At 40.5% G+C, this 20898-nt stretch overlaps 1 protein-coding gene across 1 annotated transcript in view; it reads left to right on the top strand.

Moving 5' to 3' along the window:
- The window catches only part of BRINP2 (BMP/retinoic acid inducible neural specific 2), a 444253-nt gene that overhangs the window by 315360 nt on the left and 107995 nt on the right, over positions 1 to 20898 (top strand). Inside the window, exon 4 of the mRNA XM_082264973.1 lies at positions 17912 to 18017. Coding sequence (XP_082121099.1) covers positions 17912 to 18017 — 106 coding nt within the window. The remainder of the gene's footprint in view (positions 1 to 17911; positions 18018 to 20898) is intronic.

Raw genomic sequence — 20898 nt, 5'->3', positions numbered from 1 at the left:
GCACGAATGCCGGTGGACGTGCAGGCTGCAGGGCTGCTGGTAGAGTACAGTTCCAGAAGGAGGCAGGTGTCCTGGGAGTAGTTGGACCAATGCAGCAACTTGGAAGCCTCGGGGAATACTGGAAGATAACCAGAGTCAGACAAGCCGGGTCATACACAGAGAGGTCAGATCAAGTACAAGTGGAGAATGGTCAAGGAACAGGCTGGGGTCAGTGCAAGCAGAGAGCAGGAGTTGTCAGAAGCAATCCGGGTCAATATGTCAGGAACAAATGCAGGGAAGAGGAAGCAGGACTGGCACGGAATGCTGTCGCCGAGACAGCACTGATCCTGGGAGCAGATCCAGCTTAAATAGCCCATTTGGCACCTAAACTGTAATGAGATGCGCCGAGCACATTAGGGTGCGCATGCGCACTCACATTAGCATCCCGGCGCTTCTGCATTCGCCAATGCGACAATTAGCGTGCACTAACGCATTGGCGCTTGCTAAGTGCACCTCTTCTTTGGGAGATTTGAGGGGCAGGACCTTGCCTGCGGTTGCCAACCTGTCCTCTGGCAGAACCTTCCTAACAAGGTGATTTCCGCAAAACACGTCAGCCTAAGCTCTCTATTTCTACCAATGGCCAGTTTGTTGATATTAATATAGTTACATAGTTACATAGTTACATAGTAGGTGAGGTTGAATAAAGACAATAGTCCATCCAGTTCAACCTGTGTAGGTGTGTGTGACTGTAATCATCTAACATAGCCCTCAATCTCCTGATCCTTGAGATGTAAGTCTAAGAGTCTTTTGAAAGTCACCATACTACCCGCAGAAACCACCTCTTGTGGTAGACAATTCCACAATCTTGTAGCCCTAACAGTAAAGAACCCCCCACGTTGCCTGAGGTTAAAACGCTTCTCCTCTAATCGCATTGTATGTCCTCGAGTCCTCATGCAATTCCTTCGAATGAACAGCTTTTCTTCTAAGCTGAGATCCCCATAAAGATATTTATAAATTGCTATCATGTCCCCTCTCAGACGTCTTTTCTCCAGGGAAAATAAATCGAGCGATTGCAGCCGCTCTTCATAGGTAAGGTCCTCCAACCCCCTAATCAGTTTAGTTGCCCTTCTCTGGACTTTCTCCAGCTCCAACACATCCCTCCTGAGGACTGGCGACCAGAACTGGACAGAATACTCCAGATGCGGTCGGACCAGAGTTTTATAAAGTGGAAGGATTATAGTCTTATCTCTGGAATACATCCCTTTCTTTATGCATGCTAATATTCTGTTGGCTTTGGAAGCTGCCGCTTGGCATTGCATGCTGTTGCCTAATCTATCATCAACTAAGACTCCCAGATCTTTCTCCATTTTTGATTCCCCCAAGGGTTCCCCTCCTAACGTGTATTGTGTTTTTATGTTTTTGGTCCCCAAGTGCAAAACCTTACACTTCTCCACATTAAACCTCATTTGCCATGTCGTTGCCCACTCCGTAATTTTGTCCAGGTCATTCTGTAGGATATCTGCTTCATGCTGTGCAGTTATTGCCCTGGCCAATTTTGTGTCATCTGCAAAAACTGATAACGAACTACTGATCCCTTCCTCAATGCTGTTTATGAATAAATTGAACAAGGTTGGTCCCAGGACTGAGCCCTGGGGCACCCCGCTTACTACCTCAGACCAGTCTGAGTATGCGCTGTTTATTACTACCCTTTGGACACGGCCTTTTAGCCAATTCCGTATCCAAGAGCAAACCCTGCTGTCGATACCTGCAGACCTTATTTTATAAATTAAGCGCTTGTGGGGAACTGTATCAAACGCCTTAGCGAAATCCAAGTACACCACATCCACTGGTCTCCCCCTATCTAGCTCACAGCTCACTTCCTCGTAGAATGCTAAGAGATTGGTTTGACAAGAACGCCCATTTGTAAACCCGTGCTGGTTACTACTGATGATGTTGTTGTCTTTAGCATACTCTACGATATAGTCCCTTACCATCCCCTCCAAAAGTTTACATATAATTGATGTCAGACTGACAGGCCTATAATTTCCCGGGATATGTCTCTGGCCCTTTTTGAATATTGGAATCACGTTAGCCTTCCTCCAATCCCCTGGTACATCTCCTGTCCTAATACTGTCAGCAAAGATCAGGAACAGTGGTCTAGATATAACCATACTGAGTTCCTTGAGCACTCTCGGATGTACGCCATCCGGCCTGGTGATTTGTTTGTGTTAAGTTTATCCAGTCTTTCCCTGATTTCCCCCTCTGTTAGCCATAGTGGCAAGTCCTGTGTATTACTACTAACCATACAGTCATGGTCAGTGTACCCTTCCTTTTCCTGCGTAAAGACTGACGAGAATATGACATTTGATATGAGTTTTTAGACTTTTTTTTTTTGACAGAAATAAAATGCCTTATTTTTCTATATATGAATGTATCTGCATGATCACTGGAGGGGTATTTAAAGCCCTACCTTTTACTCTTTTGTGCTATATACTTTTAACAAGGATGACACCCTCCACTGGCACGTATTTAGTTGAAACCCCCCTATAAACATCCAACAAATAAACTTCTGTTAATATTTAGTGAACTTGGTGGTGAGTTATTCACTTTAAGGTCATCACAGAGGACAAGGAGGCACTCTTTACGTCTAGAGGAAAAGTGATTTAATCTCTAAATACGGAAAGGCTTCTTCACAGTAAAAGCTGTGAAAATGTGGAAAAGGCTCCCTCAAGAGGTGGTTCTGGCCAGCTTAGTTAAATACTTTCAAAAAGGACTGGAGTCTTTCCTAAATGTACATAATATAACTGGGTACAAACATTTATAAGTAAAGGGAAAATCCTATTGCCTCTCAGGGGATCAGTAAGGATTTTTTCCCCTGCTGGATGAAATTGGATCATGCTTTGCTGAGTTTTTTGCCTTCTTCTGGATCCACTGCGGGTAAAGGATTGTGTATATGGGATTGTATATATTTTTTTTTCCCCTTTTTTTTGGTTGAACTAGATGGACTTGTGTCGTTTTTCAACCAGACTAACTATGTAACGCCTGTATCTTATTGGAGCTCAATGACTGCTTTTTAATAATAAAGGCACTGATTTTTTGAAAAGTTTTTCTGTTGCTGTATATTTTGACATGTCAGGAATTAATTCCTGCAGACTTACAATGTTACTGAACGGTGCCCTTTAAGGTAGACCTTGCATTATGATCACATAGCAAAAAAACTGTAAATAAATGATATCCCTTTTCAGCTTGAAGTGTCTATGTACTAGAGAATCTACAGTCTGCTCTGCACATTCCTTGAATTTTTTATAAGAAAATATATATTCTGCAACTGCCATTTCTGAATAGTTTGGACTGAATAGAGAAAGTTTACTTTTATGATTGCTCTCCTCCTAAAAGTCTTGTGAGGCTCCATTCTCACACACACAGATCAGATCACAGATCAGTAAGGCCTGGGGAAGAGCTACTCCGCAAGAAGGCCAAAAACTTATTTTGCAAGCTTAGAAAGTTACTGAACTGTATTCAGCAGCATGGAGTGTGTGGGATTAGACTTTTGAAACATAAAATGTATGTTTTTGGGCATTACGCTTACTTTACTTTGTAAGGGATCGGTGCTGGTAATTTAAAGTGATACTAAAGTCTTGTTTTTTTTTTTAGTTAAAAATAACAAACATGTTATACTTACCTGCTCTGTGCAGTTGGTTTTGCACAGGGCAACCTGGATCTTCCTCTTCTCGAGTCCCTCTTCGGTGCTCCTGGCCCCTCCCTCCTGTCGAGTGCTCCCAAAGCACGCAGCTTGCTATTGGGGCACCCGAGCTGAGCCACAGCTCCCTGTGTCCATTCAGACACAGAGCCGTGGCCCAGCCCCGCCCCTGTCTCTCCTCATTGGCTGACGGACTTTGACAGCAGCAGGAGCCAATGGTGCCGTCCTGCTGGCTCAGCCAATGAGGAGGGGAGTCTCGGGCAGTCAAGACACTGCTGCAACATCGCTGGATCTAGATGGATCTCGGGTAAGATTATGCATTATATACATTATCTTAATGTATATAATGCATTAAGATAAAAAAAAACCTTCTGCCTTTAAAATCACTTGACACCTATTCACCTATGGAATGAGCATAGCCATGTGTTTTGTGTGAGTTTATATGTGCGTATTAGGCCCCTTTCACACTTGTGCGATTTGAGACTACAGAGTCGCATGACAAGCCGTACTCCATGATTTCTAAGTACTGTTCATATCTGTGCAACTTTAACCACTTAAACCCTGGAAGATTTTACCCCCTTCCTGACCAGGGCCTATTTTGCGATTCGACACTGCGTGACTTTAACTGACAATTGCACGGCGGACAGATCGGACCCTTGACTGACATTTGTGACACGTTTGGGGGTACCAGTGACATTACTACAGTAATCAGTGCTATACATATGCATTGTTACTGTAAAAATGACACTGGCAGGGAAGGAGTTAACTTTATTTGAGAAGGAGGGGTTAAGTGTGCCCCTAGGGGCGTGCTTCTAAGTGTGATTGGATGTGGCTTGAGGTATAAAAACAGAGATCAACGGTCCTACATAGCAGAACCGTATGATCTCCATTCTTACACAGAGGAGAATGACAGGCGGCTGTGTTTACATTAGCCGCCTGCCTTTCTCCCGCTGTAATGGACAATCGGGAGTGCCTGGCGGACATCGGGTCCGCCGGGCACACGCGGGGGGGGGGGGGTCCGTAAGCGAGCGGGAGTGCGACTCTGGCGGCGCGCGCTCGCCCCCTAGAGCCTCACAGGCTAGTGACGTAGTACTACGTCGCTTTGCCTGTGAGGGGCTAACTGCCGACGTAAATAGTCGTTAGCCAGTCGGCAAGTGGTTAAAGTATTCCCTGCACTACTTGGGTCTGACTTTGATGCGTTTTGAGGTCCATAGCCCTCAAGATTACACAGACATTACTTCAAATCCAGTCAAAATGGCGGCAAAAAAACTGCGGCAAAATCACGCAACTTTTAGGTCGCACAAGTCTGAAAGGGGCCTTACACACAGTAAAGGAGCAGAATCATGTGTTTTTGGCCCCATAGACCATGAAAAGATACTGCATGAAAAATATGCACAAGCACACACATTCAGGCCTTGAAGCTACTAAATTCTCTCGATCAACATTCCCTATTTCCAATCCATATGCTGCTAGCATTAGTAAATAGATAGGAAGGTATCATATAATTACTTATTTTAAAGGGTTAGCTCACCTTTCCGAAAAAAACTGCTTATGCAGGTCAGCAGCTAGAAAATTACTTAGAACCCGCAAACATGATATATTTGAAAGCAGAGGCCCTGGAGAATAAAATGGTTGTTGTTGCAATTTTTTTATCTCTTACAATATTTGCGGTTTATCAAATGCAAATTTTCTGGAAAAAATACACTCTAATGAATTTTAGTACAGACAAATATTATATAATATAATTTTTTTTTGGGGGGGTAAAATATAAAGGATGATGTTACACTGAGTAAATAGATACCCAACATGTCGCACTTTAAAACTCTGTACGCCCACAGAATTTCAACAAATTGCGGTACATTAAATTATTCATAGGTGACACGTTAAAAGATTTTGCAGGTTGCCAGTTTAGAGTTACACAGGGGGCCTGGTCTGGGGATGGAATTATTGCTCTCATTCACATGTGTGGTGCGATCGCTGTTTACATTTGCGCACATTCACCTTTACTAAAAAAACGCCTGTGCAGGTAAGAGGCATTTGTAGATAAAAACAAACCATGCAGCTCTGAATAAAGTTGAATAATGACCTTGTTATAGGTGTAGGACATTTATGTACCTTCCAAAGCCTGACTGGAATACTCCTAGGACATTTGATGTGCCTAAGTGAGGGCAAGTCATTACTGCTCACCTCCTCCATCACAGAAGTGAGCTCTTTCTCTGATTCAAACTCCCTCACACACTCTTTCTTTCCCATGATGCAGTAGTTCTGAGATCAGCATTGGAGAGCTCACTCCTGTGATGGTGGAGGTGAGTAGTAATGACTAGGCCTCACTTAGCAAAGTCCTCGGAGCATTCCAGTCAGGCTTTGAAAATTAAGTAAATGGCCTACACCTATAATAAAGGACAATATTAAATTTTAGTCAGAGCTGCCCAGTTTGTTTTTATCTACAGCCACCCATTATCTGCATGGGCAGTTTTTTGGTAACCCTTTAAACTTTCTTTTTTTTTTTTTTATTTCTTTAGTTCCTAATCTTTGGCCTAGGGCAAAATTATGTCATACATCCCAGTCAGAGTTGTACAAAGTACTCGAAACCCATACTTGAGTAAAAGTACAAGTGCTCGATCAAAAAGTGACTTGAGTAGAAGTGGAAGTGCTCGATCAAAAAGTGACTTGAGTAGAAGTACTAAAGTATTCAACATTTTTTGTACTTAAGTTAAGTAGTTTTTTAAAAAAAAAATTTGCTACTCAAGTACTGAAAGTAAAAGTACCAGTAGTTTTTTTAAAAAAATTTGCTACTCAAGTACTGAAAGTAAAAGTACAAGTACTGTGTTATGTAGTTATTAAAGAAAGAAGTCAAAAGTTTGAACATCATATTGTTTTTTATTATTTCAAATGCAGCTTTTATTTATACATACAGTAGCTTTTATTTTTGTATGCACTGATAATACACATGTTTTGAGCTTCATGAAAACCTGCCATCTACTGTTCTGGCAGTGGTAATTTTTATAATAGTAACGAGTAACTATGCAGCACAAAAAATAAATATTGGAGTAGAAGTATTGAAATCATTGAAAAAATGTAGTGAAGTAAAAGTGGAAGTAGGAGAAAAAAATTATACTCTAGGAAAGTACAGATACCGCCTTTCGGTACTTAAGTACAGTAGTGAAGTAGTTCTACTTAGTTACTATACATCTCTGATCCCAGTAGTTTTCATGGATATTTTTTTGTTCTTTCATATGAAGGAGGGGAGTTGGGACTTTCTCAGCTAAGCAGGCTCTCCTGCCTGCATGCATGAGCTAGGCAGACGGATTCCAGGAAGTAAATGCTGCATGAATCATCTGCCCTTACTCAAGATGGCTAGAAATGCTGGGGGGATGTTTTTTTAAAGTGATTTTTTAACAAAACAAAACACAGAGACACGGATGGATGGGAGAGTTTAGTGTGAATATTACAAATAAATGAAATAGAATTTTCAGTTTGTGGTGCTTAGATACAGTTTATTTCTATTTTAAATATAAATGGAAGATCAGCGTTAAACCAAATAACAGCTGCTAGTAATGAAAAAAATACACAACCTTCAGATTAATATAAAAAAAAAAAAATTGCAGCGCTAATAGTGCTTTAAAACAAAATAGTCCATGAATATAAAAATAAAATATTAACCTCTTGCCGATCGCCCACCATAGTATTACTGCGGCAGGGCGGCTCGGCTGCGCAAAATCACGTAGTACTACATGATCTCGTGCACGAGCGGGAGGCGGGCCGCAGGAGGAGCGGCGGTGTTGCCGCTGCGCTCCCGCGATTGTCAGGAAACCTGACCGAAGACCCGCCTGCTTATGTAAACAAAGCAGTCGGATCTTCTGTGAGACAGGCAGGGAGAGATCAGCAGTTTCAGCTAAACGAAAACTGCAATCTCTCTGTGCCTGTCACAGAAACATCCCCCCACACAGTCAGCAAGCACTTTAGGCATACATTTAACCCCTTTGATCCCCCCCAGTGTTAACCCCTTCCCTGCCAGTGTCATTTATACAGTAACAGTACATAATATTTAGCACTGATTACTGTATTAATGTCACTGGTCCCCAAAAAGTGTCAAAAATGTCAGTTAGGGGTCCGATCTGTCCGCTGCAATGTTGCAGTCCTGCTAAAAAAAACGCAGATCACCACCATTACTAATAAAAAAATAAATAAAAAGTCCAAAAATCTATCCCGTAGTTTGTAAACGCTATAACTTTTGCGCAAACTAATTAAAATACGCTTTTTGGGATTTTTTTTTACCAAAAATATGTAGCAGATTACAAATTGGCCTAAACTGATAAAAAAATTAAATTTTTTTTTAAAAAAAAATTTATTGGGAATGTTTTATAGCAGAAAGTAAAAAATATGGCGTTTTTTTCAAAATTGTCACTCTTTTTTTTGTTTATATCGCAAAATCTTAAAACCGCATCAGGTGATCAAATACCACCAAAAGAAAGCTCTATTTGTGGGGAAAAAAAAAGACATCAATTGTATTTGGGTACAGCGTCGCACAACCGCGCAATTTTCCGTTAAAGTAACACAGTGCCGAATCGCAAAAAAATGGCCTGGTCATTAAGGGGGTAAAACCTTCCGGGGCTGAAGTGGTTAAAGTGCAATAGTCCTTTGTTGGACAAACATGTATCTAGTTATGACCAACTTATGTATTAAAATAGTCCAAAGTGAAAGTTCATAAAAGTGCAATGCTCCTTTAGATACTGTATGTAGAAATGGAAGAAGTGGCCCCTCACCAGACAATACAGTAAGTGCTGTCTCAACCAAGAGAGCAGCTCACACACTTTTGCACTACAAATGCAAAATATGATTCTTCATATGAATCCACTTCTGATGTCTAGCGTTGTCACCTCCTCCACATCATATTGTATCTAACCAAAGTTAAAGAAAAAATCTCATAGTGTAGTAAATCGTGAAAATTCAATAGGATGATAAGGGGAACCACCCGTGATAGTAACACACATTATACACTGCCCGGCCACAAAAAAAGTGGCCACCTGGAATTAACTAAGCAACTAACTAAACTAAGCATGCAGTAACTATCCTATTGAACAGTTACTGCATGTGCCCAAAGAACAGTGTTGCCAACCCCCTGAAGCGAAATTTACTGGCAGGACGCCAAAATTTACAAACGGCACCAATTTTTTAAGGGGGGAAAAAATCAAGAAATTTACTGACAAAGCTGCATTTTTTACGGACACTGAAAAAAGTACCTAAAATAAAAATTTTCAGTGCTAAACGGTGAAAATATCAATATTTTAACTATAAACATATAGCTAGTGCTATTAGCAATGTGTTAAAGTTAAACAAAAGTCAAAAAACATGTTTCTCAATTTACATGAAGGTCAGGTTACCATAACCCAGCCAGCACAGAGTTCCCCCTTACATCAGAGTCTGCAGGAATCCCAGTGAAAGGGAACTCTTATTTAAAGGGGAAACGCATATCACGATTTATTGGGGAAACTCTGATGTAAGGGGGGGGGGGGGCACTGGTGACTAGAGACCACCTTATATCAGTGTCCACTGCGTTCCCCTTTACATCAGAGTTCCGACTTACATCAGGGTCCACAGAGTTCCCCCTTGCACTGTAAGGGGGAATCCTGCAGACTCTAATGTAAAGGGGAACGCCAGGAACTCTGATGTGGGGGGGCAATCTGGTGACCAGAGACCACCTTCCACAGAGTGAATGCATTAAGATATGGGGGGGTTACTAATATAGAGGGATCTTTATATCAGTGCCCCCTTACATCAGTGACCCCCCCCCCATCAGACTGGTCTGGCGGTGCTGTCACTGACCTCCTCTAAGGTGCACTGTGCAGGGCTCAGTCAGATGACTCTGGTCTCCACTCTGCAGGCCCCACACATCTGACTTCTCCCGTGACCCCCATCCTGGCGGAGCCAATAAGGAGAGAATGGGGGTCGGAACTGAGTCTTATGGATGCATAGAGCAATGGCTTGGGAGCAAGCACACAGCGGTGCCCCCAGGGCAACTGGATTTTTCTGGAGGCACTGCCCACAGGGGGGAGGGGGGCCAGAATTGTCAGCGGGGGACCTGAAAAGAAGAGGATCGGAGCTGCTTTGTGCAAAACCACTGCACAGAGCAATATGTAACATGTTTGCTATTTTTTTTTATTTTTTTAAACAAAGCTTTAATACCACTTTAAGTTGAAGGCCTCCATTATATTGCGCACCTAAGCAATCTTCTGTAAAATACTAATCCCCCATGCCAGCGTAGTTGCCCAGGGACAGAAAGTGTGTCATTCTCAGGATTACAAGGTGAAAATAAAAGAAAAATATGTCTAAAATGTTAAAATGAATGCAGCCACCCCATCTAAAGGCTGGTAAACTGCAATATTTTCATTTTTTTCTTCCATTTAGACATGCTGCAAGTTTGTCTAACATTTTTTAATTATGACATATTTTTAAGTATATTTCTGTTTGCCAATTATATTCAATCTAACTAATTAGCTACCTTTCTGATTTTTTTTTTTTTTTTAGTCTTTCATTTTGCAGTGTCCTTGTGGCCCTCTGTGCATTCATAAATGTCCCTCCCGTGTGGCAATAGATAAAATGCTGAATCCCCTCCCTGCTATCACAGCGCATGTCACATAAAGCAAAGGATGGCTGGATTTCTTACAAAACGAATACTTCAGCCTCTTGAAACTCTATGACGTTGTTTAGCACCTGACAGTGGATGTCTTTATCTAGTAGCTGCGATCATCACTTCATCAACCTCGTCTCTCACCTTTGTTCAGTATCAAGTTTTTCAACTTCTCAATGCTCGTTAACTGATTAGGAACTGCTGACATGTCACATCTGTATTGTTCACTATAAAAGCTTCAAAGCTTTTATAACAACCCTAAGCATGTGTTCCTCACAGGCGAACTTCGTCATTTCCACTTTTTATGATGTAGGGGTTTTGTTACTTTGTTAAATGGACCTTTAGTCTGATTTGTTTTTATTATTTATTTATTTATTTATTTTAGTATCGTAGGAAAAACCTCTGTCAGATCTTTATTGCTATGTGTAGCTGTTTGGTATATTTCCGCTCACTTGCTATTCAGATCGTAGGACTACCCCCCGAGAAGCAGCAGGATTGCTTGGGTCCTCCTGCCTTGCATCAATGATAACATGCTCTGTAGGGACCAGGACCCAAATACCCACTGACACATCTGGAACTATGTTGATAGGTTAAAACCATATGGAAGGAAAGTAGGTTAGCAGCACAAAAGGAATAATAATACCATTAACCAAAGGCAGTAATACAATAGCATGTAGTATAATATCATACATACTGCCTGTTTTGCCTGCCAAATTAGCAAAGTCTCTGATTATCCTACTGGTCCAGTCTTGACGGTGTTGTGGCTCATAGTTCTTGTTAGAGAGCTCTATAACAAAGTGTTATTTAATCCCACACAAGCAAGGATGCTCCCAAAGGAAAGAGTCCAAGGTAATCCCAGGAAAAGGTCAGTATTTTCCCACTAAACAGCCAGGGAATAAATCAAAAGTTAAGAGGCCTCTCACCATAGTATTTGATATCTGGGTCTCCAACAGTCCCACATAGTTCAGCGAAAGGTTCCCCCCTAGAGCCACCATCTGAGCAGCAGCAAAATCAGGAACAGCCATCCAATCTAACCAAAACAAGGTAATCTACACTCCTCACACTGGATCTCAGAGGTAGTCTTTAATCCCCTCCCTGGACTCCAGACAGTCTCTTACAACAACAGTGGTGGTAGCAGCATGTGGTCTTCTACCACTGGTCCCTGCAGGCGGTCTCTCAGCCCTGCAGCTTGTGGTCTAAGCTTTGCAGAAGTAGCACAGGAACAGCCACAGACTCAGCCACGGCAGACAGTACTTATCAGCAGCACTGCAACCACTGCATACTGGTCCCTGGCAGCATACACACACCAGCAGTCTCATGTTTCTAGCTCCCACTGTTCTCTAGACAAGCAGTACCTCTCTCAGTAGCACACAACAGGACCCATTTTATGGCTCTTCCACTCAGCATCCAGAATCTAGCTTTTCATACTAGGAGTAATGAGAGTGGTGGGCAATTCCTCACTGGCCCTCTTGCTAGGGGCAGGCTTAAAGATTTGGCTTCAGCAGCCAATTAAAGTGCTTTTGTGTCCTCCTTTTCCTACAAGCATTGTCCATCTTCAATGAGAGAGAAACAGTCTGCCAGGTGGCTTACAGAGGCCACCGGTCAGTGGGAGACTTAAGGTGTCTCCTGGTGCTGTGCAAAGCAGAAAGTGTGGTTAAATCTCCTCAACTAGGTTCAAGATGTTTGAAGGTTCTAATTCTTCTACCACCTATTCAAAAGAGTGAGGCTTTAATATTAACCCCTTTCCCCGTTGACTGCCTGTCCCTATGATAGTAATTGCCAGGAAAGGAGTGAAAATCTCCCCAACACTGACAGAGACTTCAGAAAAGATAGTTTTTCTTTATTTTTAAGGGCAAACTAAAATTGAGTTTTTGATTTCTACAGTTTTAAACTGAATTTTTATATCTGTTTTACTTTGCTTACTCTTCCCAATTGAAATATCTTGACTTTCATTATTTTATCTCCACTAAATTTCAGTTCACAAATGTAAATATAGCATCGTTTTGGATTTGTTATTTTTTATATTCAACTCTTGAAAAAGCCTTATTTTAGTTGTGATTTTTATCTTGAGAATTGTTATTTTTTTCACTACCTAATGGCTGCTTTTTCTGCTTATTTTCATGGAAACAGCCCGAAGCTGTTGGTAATCTAAGTAGTGCCAGCCCATGCAATACTCTTTGAAAATTTGTTTTTACAGTCAAAATAGCTAAAACAAAGTTGGGCCAGTTGGCATATTCAGGTCATAGCCCTCCACTGCCTCTATGCAGTGCAGTTTGATCCATTCATCCTACTTAAGAGAAGCAATTTACCTATTCGAACCTCATTTTATGTGCTAATGTTTAAATGTGTACACCATACAACATGCATGGACCCAACAGCTCAGGACCGATATGTAAATATCAACAATGTGTAGCCAGTAGCGCCGCTGCCTTCTACACAGTACTGATGTTTACACGTTAGCCCTGTTTGAGTCATTCATTGGGTAGTGGCACAGAATGGCCGCGGCCTTCAATCATTCAGAATCGTCCAAACTAATTCTGCACATGCATAAAAGACTTATTTGGGACTGACATGTAAACATGCATAATGTGTAATCAGCGATGACACCAGTGCTGCCTATACAGTGCTAATATTTACATGAACTGGGGTCCATTTATGTTGTATGCTGTCCTTATGTGAACAGCAGCAAAAACCTTACATATGGACAACTTTTTTTTTTGCATTGCTGCCAGCAAGATCCTGTGTAAATCAATATGGTCGCATGAATAAGGCCAAGCTGGGCTTGGCTAGACAGGTTGCTTTTAGGGAAGGTTGGGGAGCAAGGTCTGGTGCTGGCTTGGGAACAACAGAAAACGGGACAGGCGTTCTACCCGGTATGATTGTTACATTTTTTAGGAAGTTGAACCATGCCCATGCAGGCCTTATTGAAAGATTAAGCCAGGCCATATTTACATTATACTCATATATTTAGTGCTTATAAATGAGATCCAAATTTTTTGCCTAGAGTTCTACTCTTAAACACTCTAGACAACATATAACATAGGCAGAGTAAAAAGTAATGGCAGCAAATTGTGTTATTCGTCATAGACAAACAGTGCAAACAAAATGCTCTTAGATAAGTTTTCTGTTGATTGTTATCCTGTCTGTAGGTCTTCTTTAATTTAATGTTGCTTATGTCTCAGTCATATCACACTTTATTGTTTTATACCCAGGTTTACTATAGCTGCGAGCTTAATGTGAGACTAATAGCCTACGCTTTCGCCATTATCGCTTCTGCTCCTAGCTGCAGCAGTACTTTGATTATGTGCTCTCCAACTTTTGCCTTAAAAGTTATTAATGTTGGCTTAGGCTGTAACTATATTTCTCCATTGTGTATTTATTATTATCCATAAATTATTCATATTGTTACTGCTATGATTCCTGGTGAGCGCCAATTCTATCTATATGTACACTTGTTTCTTTGTGAATTTAAGTATGCCAGTAAGACGTTTGGCTTAGCTATTTCCTAATTTATTGCCCTGGCTTTTTTTAGTTGTGAACAGCAGCGACAATTTGGAAATATTATCGTTAGGAAAATCATTTGTACTTTTTATTTTAATGGATAATTCAGGTTGTAGTAACATACAGTGAATATTAAAATTGCAGACACCATTTGCATTAAAATATGCATAGTTGTTTTATGGCAAATATTTGATTTTAGCATTCATTCCTTATCAGACCCACTGCACTCAATGCTGAATGCTTGCTTGCCCACAAAAGATTTTAGCGTAATATCTTAAATTGCCTATAATGGCATCTGCCCTCTGCTACTGACTCCACAGAACTAGCTGAGCTGAGCTGAGACTATCTATTTCACCTATTGAGCTGCTTGCTTTGCATGAAAATAAGAAAGCAATTCTATTATTTTTTAGAGTATGTTTAGGGCAGTTTGATATTTTATTTTGTGTTCTTTGGCTTTGTATTGTTTTCCTTTTGTTGTATTTTCATTGTTGTTTGTATACTGTCACCTTAATTTTTAATTTAACTTTTTTTCTTTATGTTTTAAAAAATTTAAAATAAATGAGACTAATGGGGGACAGTTTTTCACAAGAACAGGTACAAAATAGTTGAATATAACCCTCAGGATCCATTTACAGCCCATTGCACTCCTAAAAAACCACCTTCGTTTTTAGTCTTGGGGTCTTTAACATTGACTCCAAGGTGTTTAGCCAAATCGTTTTCCTAATTTTCTCTTAAATGTATAACAATACAATATAATTTTCAGTTGGAAAAATGTGTGAATCGTGTGTAAATTGAGTGCGTCTTGGTTGAAAACATTTTAAAATAGACCGTTAGAACTTTAGCATACTATGTAATAACATGCTCCACAAATATTACCAGCCAACGACTGGTCCACCATTAGAGAAAATGGAACCATTAATACATTAATAAACTAGACAAATGGTGTGTGATGTTGACTCGCCATATAATTACCATATCATGCTTTTTACTCTATTCTCACACTACAATTTGACTGAAATTGTGTGCTTTCTCATTTTAGAGATTAGAGCAATTATGCATTGAATTAATGGTGTGTGTCATTACTCTATAAAATCAATAACACTAAACTTCGAACAAACAGGTCAATACACAGCTAACCTACATGGATGGGAATTGTTTTGCCTGAGAATGTTTATCTAATTCTGTTCAGTTGGTTTGGTAGTTTACACACCCTCATAACTCTGCAGATAGGATAATCACTTACTATGTTCAGGTCCACCTTAACAACAGTCTGTTGCTCCTGTGGCAAAGCCAATGATGAGTCAATGTCCAGTAAGCAGATAGAAGTCGGTGAAGTGAAGGCTGCAAATGGCAGCTCACTTCTCAACGTGCTAGAGGTGAATCACAAAAATAGATGAACTTAATTACAATTATTATAGTGGGAAGTTTCTTTTCACATATTTATTAGTACTGCATAAAGGATTGCTGTACTCCAACTTAGGAAGAAACAACTTGAATTGTATTAATTTCAATAATTATTGTAATCATTTTCTAGCATGTACAGTCTTCTTATGACCAGTATGTTATCACTCTTCTATAACTAAAGTATATGCTGCTTCTGAATTTTATGCAATTAATTGGAGATTTAATTTAGTAATTGCTTTAGGAAATTGGTGACACTGCTAAAGGGTTCTAATGGTTACTCCAAGGGAACATATATAGATAGAGAAGATAAATGGAAAGTTCAGCTCACAATCCATATGACATTACATTCATCTGTTGAAAAAAAAAAAGCCTTCGCTCAAGATTCAGGGGTAGGGGGCTGGTAGTGTGGTTTCAAAAATGAGTATTAAAATAAATCAATACAGCGCTTGCAACCATTTACAACATACAGTATCTCACAAAAGTGAGTACACCCCTCACATTTTTGTAAATATTTTATTATATCTTTTCTTGTGACGACACTGAAGAAATTACACTTTTCTACAATGTAAAGTAGTGAGTGTACAGCTTGTATAGCAGTGTGAATTTGCTGTAGCCAATAATGTCTAAGCCGCTGGCAACAAAAGTGAGTACACCCCTAAGTGTAAATGCCCAAATTGGGCCCAAAGTGTCAATATTTTGTGTGGCCACCATTATTTTCCAGCATTGCCTTAACCCTCTTGAGCATGGAGTTCACCAGAGCTTCACAGGTTGCCACTGGACTCCTCTTCCACTCCTCCATTATGACATTACGGAGCTGGTGGATGTTAGAGACCTTGCGCTCATCCACCTTCCATTTTAGGATGTCCCACAGATGCTCAATAGGGTTTAGGTCTGGAGACATGCTTGGCCAGTCCATCACCTTTACCCCCAGCTTCTTTAGCAAGGCAGTGATCATCTTGCAGGTGTGTTTGTGGTCATTATCATGTTGGAATGCTGCCCTGCGGCCCAGTCTCCAGAGGGATGCTCTGCTTCAGTATGTCACAGTACAGTTGGCATTTATGGTTCCCTCAATGAACTGTAGCTCCCCAGTGCCGACAGCACTCATGCAGCCCCAGACCATGACACTCCCACCACCGTGCTTGACTGTAGGCAAGACACACTTGTTTTTGTACCCTTCACCTGGTTGCCCCCACACACGCTTGACACCATCTGAACCATATACGTTTATCTTGGTCCCATCAGACCACAGGACATGGTTCCAGTAATCCATGTCCTTAGTCTGCTTGTCTTCAGCAAACTGTTTGCAGGCTTTTTTGTGCATCATCTTTAGAAGAGGCTTGCTTTTGGGACGACCTCCTTGCAGACCAATTTGATGCAATGTGCAATATGGTCTGAACGCTGACAGGCTGACCCCCCACCCCACCCCTTCAACCTCTGCAGCAATGCTGGCAGCACTCATACATCTTTTTCCCAAAGACATCCTCTGGATATGATGCTGAGCACGTGCACTCAACTTCTTTGGTCGACCATGGCGAGGCCTGTTCTGAGTTGAACCTGTTCTGTTAAACCACTGTATGGTCTCAGCCACCATGCTGAAGCTCAGTTTCAGGGTCTTGGCAATCTTCTTATAGCGTAGGTCATCTTTATGTAGAGCAGTAAGTCTTTTTTTCAGATTCCCAGAGAGTTCTTTGCCATGAGGTGCCATGTTGAACTTCCAGTGGCCAGTATGAGAGAGTGAGAGCGATAACACCAAATTTAACACCCCTTGTTCCCATTTACACCTGAGACCTTGTTACACTAATGAGTCACATGACACCGGGCAGGGAAAATGGCTAATTTGGCCCAATTTGGACATTTTCACTTAGGGGGGTACTCACTTTTGTTTCCAGCGGTTTAGTCATTAATGGCTGTGTGTTGAGGGGACATAAAATTTACACTGTTATATAAGCTGTACACTCACTACTTTACATTGTAGCAAAGTGTCATTTCTTCAGTGTTGTCACATGAAAAGTTATAATAAAATATTTACAAAAATGTGAGGGGTGTACTAATTTTTGTAAGATACTGTATATTAAACGCTTAACAACAATGTCTTTGGCAGCTTGTGGGCTGCTAAATCAGCTTCAGGTTAGTAGAAAGAATGAAGTCTTCTGTTTATGACGTTGGAACGTGTTTGAAGAGAGGTCACGCAGTTATAACAGCAGCCAGCACTGTGAAGGTTTTGTCAACATTTTGAAAAGCGGCATAAAATTCATATGATTCTTCTTCCCCGTGACCTCTTAAAAGCAGGCCGCCTTTCACCTTTTGTATCATTGTGTATTGTTGTGTGCTGTTATTTGTGACTTTGGTAATTATTATGATCAGAACACAGCAAAAATGTCTTGTGTGAATGCAAAAAGGAAAGTTTTCCTTAATACGTGGAAAAAAAATATCTGGCTGGCCCATTAAAAGCCATCGTAGCTCAACAGTCTGCAAATGAATAGGAAATTAGTCATTTACTTTGCACAGCTCTGAATTATCTATTGGGAAAAGCATACATAATTTGTGTTCAGGTCAAGGCAATGTCAGCGACTGGCATAAGACAAGTGAAGTAGTTAGGGATTTGAATTGGAGGCGAGTAACTGATGTCCGTAACAGCAGAAAATAATTGAATTTTATGATTTTCAGCTCTTAACACTGAATCTGTTTATGTACAGGTAACCGAAACGAGGACTGGCCCCCTTGGCTGCAGTAACTACGACAACCTGGATTCCGTCAGCTCTGTATTGGTGATGGGTCCTGAGAGTAAAGTGCAGCTTCTCGGTAAGGATAATATTTTCTTTTCTTCCTTCATGGCTCTCTGATTTTTCATGCTGCATCTTAAAGCTGAATTCAGGGCAGACAGCTAAATACTGTATACCATTGAAGTACATGGGGGCTGTTTTGCCTGCCAAGGAATTTGTATTTCTGTCTATTCAATTCTGAGTTCTGCCACACAGCACAGCCAGGTTTATGGCCTGATTTTTCTCTGTGGTAGACATGCAAGACATCCTGGGTCTCCATCCTGCATTCAATCTTTGACCGTACAGTAAAGTATCAAAAGCAGATGGATGAGCTCATTGCTCTCCTCATGCACACGCCCTGGAGAGGGAGGATCCCTATCTAATTGTACCCGGTTCTTTGAGTCATTGTCTACTATTTAGAGCATGGGCTTAGACATGCTCTTTAGGCTCTGAGGAAGAGGTGCCGCTTTGAAACGCGTAAGCCTATACAGCCTCGGGGGATGACCAGTTCCTGACCACGCTGCTGAGGATTTTATACTTTGTTTGATGTGTTTTTATCAAGAACTCGTTTGTGAGTTTTTTTAATCTATTTCTTTTAATAAACCTGCTCAAAGGATAAAAGCTCAAAGGTCTGTTGTTTTAGAGGATCCAGCACACCTGACTGGCCCCTAGTGCTGCCCCTCCTTCTTCAGTCTTTCTTCAAAATATAACAGTGTGCAAAAACATCCGAAGCTGCTGTGGAAGAAGGGGTCAACGTTGTGACTGCTGTGCCTCCACTAAACACTGACATGTTTCAGAGCCATGACCAATGACGAAACATGTTAGTGCTTAGTGGAAGTTCAACAGTTACACAATGAAGACCCCTCTTTATCATATCAGCCTGGAACATCTTTGCATTCTCTTTCATTTTGGCTCTTCTGATGACCACATTAGTATTATCATCTTGCCTAAATTATTTTCCCAATGCCAGCTACAAAGTGAGAGATTGTCTAGCAACTGATGACATATCCTGCCACTCCTGTGGATATTGTACATTGATGATAAGCCCTGTTCATGTTATTGTCGGTGTAATTTTATTATATTTTAAAGTTTTTTATCTGCATCTATTGCGCTATTTTTTCTTTTTTTTTTGTGTTTTTGCATGTGTATATGGCCTTTGGTTACTTGTAGAGCTTGCAAGAGTACTTAGTGTAGCTTTGGTGAAGCACTGAAAAATTAAAAAATCTGACTTACACTAGTTTTATATAAAATATATATTTTTTGTTTTTATGAATACATAACACATCAAAAGTTTTTCTTTTTATTCCTGGCTGGAGTTCAGCTTTAACAACGCATTAAAATGGCATTAATCCTAAAAACAAAAATAATATATTGAAGCTTACCCAAACTTGAATACAGTGCTGATTTGTTTTCCTTTTTGGGCTTTTTTTCATGTATTTTCCTCTGGTAATCTGGCTAGTAACACACTTCCAGTCTTAAGGCTCATACACACTTGACGAAAATCGGACGAAATATCCTTTGATTTTCCTCTCTTGCTCAGCGTTCATTACCGTTTTTAGTTGACAGTGCATAATGTTCACGAAAGTTCTCGCCCGATTTTCTTTTTTTTTTTTGTTGACGTTTGTTTGTAGAGTGTGATGTAAGTATGTATAACGTGTGACTTTTCGCGGACAAACTGCATACACACTAAACGAAAATTGGTCCTGCTGAGGACGGACGATGAAAGTTTTGGTGTTTGTCCCTCCGTTTTTTTTCGTTGAAAATGTCGGCATCGGCTGCTGAAAGTTGTGTACACACTAGCCGAAAATCGTACGATTCTACCTCGGACGGGAATTTTCGGCAGATTTTCTACTAGTTTGTACCCCACTTTAGGGTTTCACCATTCTTGTTGGTGGAACAATGAAGACAACCTTGGACAACAGCATTATCCATCTGGGGAGAAGATAGTGTTACATACACTAGCAAGTTTAGATGGTTTTGACTAATAAATAAAGCCAAACTCCAGCTGACACTTTTTTAGCAGTTACAGCAACAGTTTTTGAACAACGGTTTTACATAAAAAAAAATAAAAGATGACCATTGTAAGCACCCCTGTCAATATTAAAAGGTTTGTTTTATCCCTCAAACTGACAGTTTTGCTGGCCAGCTTGTTTTGTTAAAAGGACGGTGAAAAATAACAGACTTACTGGCCAAACCACCAGGTAAAAATTAATTATAAAAAAAGCATAAAAAAGAAAATGAATACAGCCAGATTAATAAACGGCAATGTAATACAATTATGTTTTTGGGTTTAATACAACTTTAACATTTTTCCAGAATAATGTTGGGGGTATCTTTCTGAAACTGGAACTGAAGAAGTGGCTTGGATCTAGATAGAATATTGGATAGAACAAGTCAAATTGAATGTGATTTACTACAATTAGCTATACCATGACCTAGATAAATTAGAACCTTCACTATCAAAATTGTGAAAACTTTCTAATTTTATTTCCTTTTTCTGGCTGCCTCTTGACATCATGTATAAAATGCAGCAAAAGTTCTGTAGCGGGAAGAGATGTAGGGTATGTTGAGGAGTCGGAGAACTCTTTATAGTTCGAAAAGCATGAAACCTTTCTCTTTTTTGTTTGAATCACTTTCACTTATAAAGCAGAAGCTGCACTGCCATCAATAGCACATCCTAGCAGCAGTTCTTACTAAAACAATCCCAGGACACAAGGACAAAGTTTGTACAAAAGGACATCATCATTCATAGTGCATGATGTCTAAATACAGCTCCGGTTGTATTGGAATAAATTATACCTAAAATTTGAGCATCAGTTGTTTTAACTGACTTTCCCAGGTAACCCCGACCCGCCCCACCCGCGCCCTCAAAACAAATCGCACAACATGGAAAAATGGTGAGCAAGCAACATGTTCAGAAA

The sequence above is a fragment of the Pelophylax lessonae genome, assembly GCF_965119305.1.
Source record: "Pelophylax lessonae genome assembly, chromosome: 8".
NCBI classification, from domain to species: Eukaryota; Metazoa; Chordata; class Amphibia; order Anura; family Ranidae; genus Pelophylax; species Pelophylax lessonae.
Note: the sequence above shows the minus strand (reverse complement) of the source record. Positions and strands in the feature narration are given on the sequence as shown.